Below are 5,000 nucleotides of genomic sequence, written 5' to 3' on the forward strand. Positions count from 1 at the left end.
CTTTCCCAATAAAACTTCACAATTTTGCCTGCATTGAAATAAACCACTTATTTATAGTAAAACAAAACTTGATTTAAAAAAAAAAGAAAGGGAAAATAAAAAAGAAAAATCACATAATCAGATGTATTTTGCAGTACAAAAGCTTCATTTAAGGTTGGGGCTAGTATATTGTCTGTTACCCGCATAATCTTAACATTATAAATACTACAGACAAGGATACTGTAATAATACACTGCTTTGGGGTACTAAATCACTTATTTAAGATTAAGATTCCTAAAAACATAGTTCAAGTTTCTAACTAATTTGAACAAAACCAGGAAATAAGTTTGACAGGAATGCATTAGTGAAGTCCCCTTTTCTCAGTTGATAAGTTTTGTAAGAAGCAAAGTGGACGTAGTCTAGCCTCTTTCTGTTCCTAATGCAGTTATCCAATAATCTTTTGTTTTTGTTAACTTAAATTAAAAAGGTTTCATAGTTCTCAGTAACAGTCAAACTCACTGTTGAAAGAAGTATCATGCAGATCTTGCAAGACAACTTTTCAGCAGCCACAAAGTTACGTATTTCTGCTATGGGTAAAATTTTAAAGGGAACCTATGCATTTAGGTCAGGAAACTAATGCTTAACTTCAAAAACTGTACATAAACTAGAACAAATGTTGTGTTGAGTAGTGGTCCAACTGATACTGGTTATGTATGCTTTTAGTTTATGCCAATTTCTTTGTTATCCTCAATAAATCTTGTGAATGGACGACTGGCTCCAGTTTCAGAACTTGCTTTGTCCAAACCAACAATGGGAGGGCTGCTGCCAGTGCGAGCTTTGTCCATTCCACTGGTAACGTTACTTAAAGGTGGAATGGCACTTCCACCCAAACTTACTGGGAGCTGGGGAATGCCTCCGTTCTGTATGACAGAAATCTCATTGTTCTTCATAGCAAGTCCATTAGTGATAGCTGCAGCATATTGGTTCCAAAAGTTTGGATCAACATTCATTGCTCGAGCTGCCAAATCCTTTTGGAACATTTCAGAAAACTTCAGAGCATCACCACCTAATAGAGCCATGGGGTTTTCCACGGACAGTCGGCGACCACGTCTTGCAGGGGCATTATTCCACATGTGGGTTCCCATGTGAACCTGTACAGAAAATAGAAACAAGAAACAGCTATAAATTAGTAAATTGGAATGAACTGGTTGGTTTAAATATACTACATGGTCATTTTATGTAAGACATTTGTTTAGGGGGGAAAAAAAAGTCATCCTACTATTCACACTTAATACAAGTTTAATTGTTTTTCCAACCAGTATTCTGAGAGGCAAAGTAGATAAATTAATTAAAAAAAAAGTTGTATGTTGCAGGTCATCAACCTATCCATATTTCTTTTCATTCAAAACAAGTACAACACTACAACGATATAGAATATGTATTCTTTGAGGATACACAAATTTCAAACACCAGCTGGAAGTTCTCATGTGCATAAAAACAAGACCACCAAAAGAATTACTGTATCTCAAGGAAACTAAGAAACCTTAGCCCCATTTAATAGTTGGGGACCCATCTAGATGGGGGCAATAGCTCCATCCTTACCCTCATCTAATAGTTATTTCATCTGCCCTGGATTTTTCCTCTTTACTTTTTTCCCCCTCTTTTCTCAATTTGTCTGACACCATTCCACTCTTATTCTCTTTCTTTTTTAAGTGTTTTTACTTATTTATATTTTTTTATATTTTAAGATATTTAGTAAGGTGTGTTCATCCTGCTGCTCCTAACCTTTTGATCTCCTGATGCTTATTTGGGCTATGAAGACAAAAGGAGTGCTCTTGTAATATGTATCATTTTATGTCACCAGGTACCAGCTTATCAAACAAGCCTGCTGATACATATGCTACAGGCAAAATGGAAATGGGCTTTGGACCAAGAAGTCCCAAGAAGCTGTGGGTCATTGCAAATAACTTTTCCATATATTCAAAAGAAGGAAAAAAGGCATCAGTGCTGGATCTTAGTGACCGAAAGGAGCTTTTTTAAATGATTTTCATAAATGGGAAGATATCTATTTAGCAAAAGGTCTAGATTCATGTCCGCCTACCAACCTCCTCTATGCCACCATGTAGGCAATCATATAGAATACAGGTTAAAATTGCGTAGTGATTATCATGCCATTCTACCCTCCTTGGAATGATTTGTGCTTTATTCCTTTACACTTTCTTTTTTTAAACACAGAGCATCATAAATATAAGCAAAAATATTGCCCACAAGATGCAGGTGTGTGTCATCATGTTTTAAATGAGCTGCACATGCAAGATCAACTCTTGGAACTGATTTTAAAACACATGGGAATGTACACCCACAGACCAGAGGGCAGGAGTCGGCCCTGGTCCTTTAAACATCTGAGAAGCATGAAATAGCATATTTTCAGTATACTAAAAACACCACAACATATTTTCTTTAACTTCTCTTCCTCTTGGTGCATGAATAACACCACTAGAGTCTGATAAGTCAAATGGAGTGCATTTTAAGACCCCAAATTCCTTACAGTTTTGTTTAGCATTTCAGACTTCTTCTTACCTTAAGATTCCCTTTTGTGGTAAAAGCTCTACCACAGATTGTGCAACCAAATGGCTTTTCACCAGTATGGGTGCGTTCATGTATCTGCAGTGCACTTGCTGAGGAGAAGGTCTTTCCACACGATTGACAGTTGTGTTGCTTGGGAGTCCGACGTGGTGGGGGTGCCAGCATAGGAGTGATGCCTGGACTCATCACTGTCTGTGGGGCAGCAGGAACCTGGATTCCAGCTGGAAGCGAGGGAACCTCACCCAGTGAGATCGGCTTGCTGTGACCATTCACTTCCATTTTGATCATGGTAGGCGCGGTACTGGTGACCAGGCTAGGAGTGCTTTGGCTGGGACCTAGAGTAAAGTTGGGTTCAAATAACTGAGAAGGCAGCTCTTTTAATTTGTGTGTCAGTAAGTGCTGTTTTAAATTACCCATAGTGGAACACCCACGATTGCAGACTGTACAAACAAATGGACGTTCTTTAGTATGGCTGCGGTAGTGAATTTCCAATGCACTCTTACAAGCAAAAGGCTTTCCACAGATATTACAAACAGTACTTTTAAACTTACCACGTTCTCTGTTCAGGAACAGCAGGCTAAAAGGAGCCTCCTCTTTGATGACCGGTCTTCCCGGGTTGGTGGATGTCAGATCTAACGCACCTCCATTTTCAGTGGCAGGTGGAGGACTGTCAGGTTTTTCTGTCTTTAATTGTATTTCTTGTGGTTCTTCCTGGTTGCTAAGACCTGGGGACTTTGACCTAAAACTTTCACTATTGCTATTTACAGGAGACAAAGCTTGCATGGAGGAAGAGGATTCTGACATTGCTGGGCTGCCTGCACTCTGGCTTTCAAGATCACCAACAGCTGATGAGGAATCATTGCTCAAATGGTCACTTTCCCCTGACCCATTTTCAATGGATTTTAAACTGGTCAGCTGCTGGCAGTTCATGACAGAATCGATCATTTTCATCTGATTCTCTAAAGCAGCAATACTAGATATTACAGAAGGTGGTGAAGAAGGACATGACCCAGAGTAAGATATAAGTGGTTTGGATGAGTCGCTTGCTGTGTCCTTCAACTCTGGGTCCTCTTCCATAGAATTTTCATCAATGTCATCATCATAATTGCTCAATGTTTCAATATTCTTTTCATCATATGATAGCTCTGAGTCCATTGCATCTTGGAAGCCCTCTGGTAATGGCGTGTTTGGAATCTGCCCACCCATATGCATACGAATATGCTGCTGAAGAACAACAGCATTTGTAAATTTCTTCTGACAAATGGGACATGAATGCTGTACTCTTAGTGGTGGCTTCGCTCGATGAACTCCAAAATGTGTTTTTAGATTGCCTTTTGTAGTAAAGGCACGTCCACAAATTTTGCATTTAAATGGTCTTTCTCCTGTATGTGTTCTGTAATGCATCTTGAGAGCACTCTGACAACTAAGCACACGATGACAAATGACGCATTGATTTGGATCTGTCATCTTCTTGTCAATATTCTCTACTAGCTGTTGTAGTTTTGAGGTTTCTGATGTTTGCATAGAGTCTAGTAGACCACCAAATGGAAACTTTGCCTTGAACTGGTCAGACATGGTTGGAAGCACTGGGTTTGGGAGGCTCGGTGAAATGTTGCTATCCGTAACAGGAGTAGGAACTGAGGATGTGGAAGCTGTAGAAACTTGCCCACTTCCAGTAAGGTCTCCAACCCTTGCATTTGTGGGAGGCAAACTGATGGGTTCAGTTTTAGTCAAAGAAGAGCCACTGTGAATTGGTTGTGGGGATTCTGCAGACACTGGAATGCCTGACTCAGAATTGTTTAGGCTTGGGGATAAAGAAGTGCATTCACTTGAAGCAGGAGATGGCCTCTGGGGTGACCTGCTCATAGGAGTAATACTTGGAGAATCCCCGTAACTGTTAACACCAGGTATAGTGGGAGGAAGCTGAAGGCCAATAGAAGTTGGGACAGTTGGTAAGACAGGTTTGCTATCCAGCCACGTCGTAACTGGTTTTTCAGGAGGCAGTGACATTCCATATGGAATTCCAGAGCAAGTGGGCACATTATCGAGGTATTCTGGAACAGGATATGGATTCATCTGAATGTGGGGATACTTCTCTTTATGCCTTTGAAAATGAACTTTCAGATTGCCTTTTGTGGAAAAGCGATTTCCGCATATGTTGCATTTAAAAGGTCTCTCTCCTGTGTGTGAACGTAGATGTATTTGTAAAGCACTATCACTTCCAAAGACCTTGGCACAAAATCTACATTTATGTTTGAAAAAGGGATCCTCAGAGCTTGATTTGGGTTCAAACACTGACACATTTGGTGGTTTTCCTTTGCGATGCTTCATAAGGGCCGATAAAGGATCTAATGCATTAGCAGTTGCCGCAATGCTAACCAGTGGGTTGGGGAAGATCACACTATTTGATGAAGTCTGAGGTAGAAGTGGGTTTG

The 5,000-nt window shown here is 40.1% G+C and overlaps 1 protein-coding gene across 3 annotated transcripts in view; it reads right to left on the reverse strand.

Moving 5' to 3' along the window:
• The window catches only part of SALL3 (spalt like transcription factor 3), a 30,718-nt gene that overhangs the window by 4,721 nt on the left and 20,997 nt on the right, over window positions 1–5,000 (reverse strand). For 2 of the 3 annotated variants that reach the window (XM_019524126.1, XM_019524112.1), the window contains exons 2-4: window positions 3,117–5,000; window positions 2,560–2,900; window positions 876–1,130 (exon numbers count right to left, since the gene is read on the reverse strand). The exon at window positions 3,117–5,000 is cut by the window's right edge and continues 1,053 nt beyond it. In XM_019524126.1, the coding sequence (XP_019379671.1) occupies window positions 876–1,130; window positions 2,560–2,900; window positions 3,117–5,000 (2,480 nt within the window). Of the gene's footprint in view, window positions 1,131–2,559; window positions 2,901–3,116 lie in introns of all 3 variants that reach the window. The other variant, XM_019524120.1, reaches the window with a different exon arrangement.

This window comes from Gavialis gangeticus, unplaced genomic scaffold (genome assembly GCF_001723915.1).
Source record: "Gavialis gangeticus isolate Ggan-Ray unplaced genomic scaffold, GavGan_comp1, whole genome shotgun sequence".
Taxonomy (NCBI): Eukaryota; Metazoa; Chordata; order Crocodylia; family Gavialidae; genus Gavialis; species Gavialis gangeticus.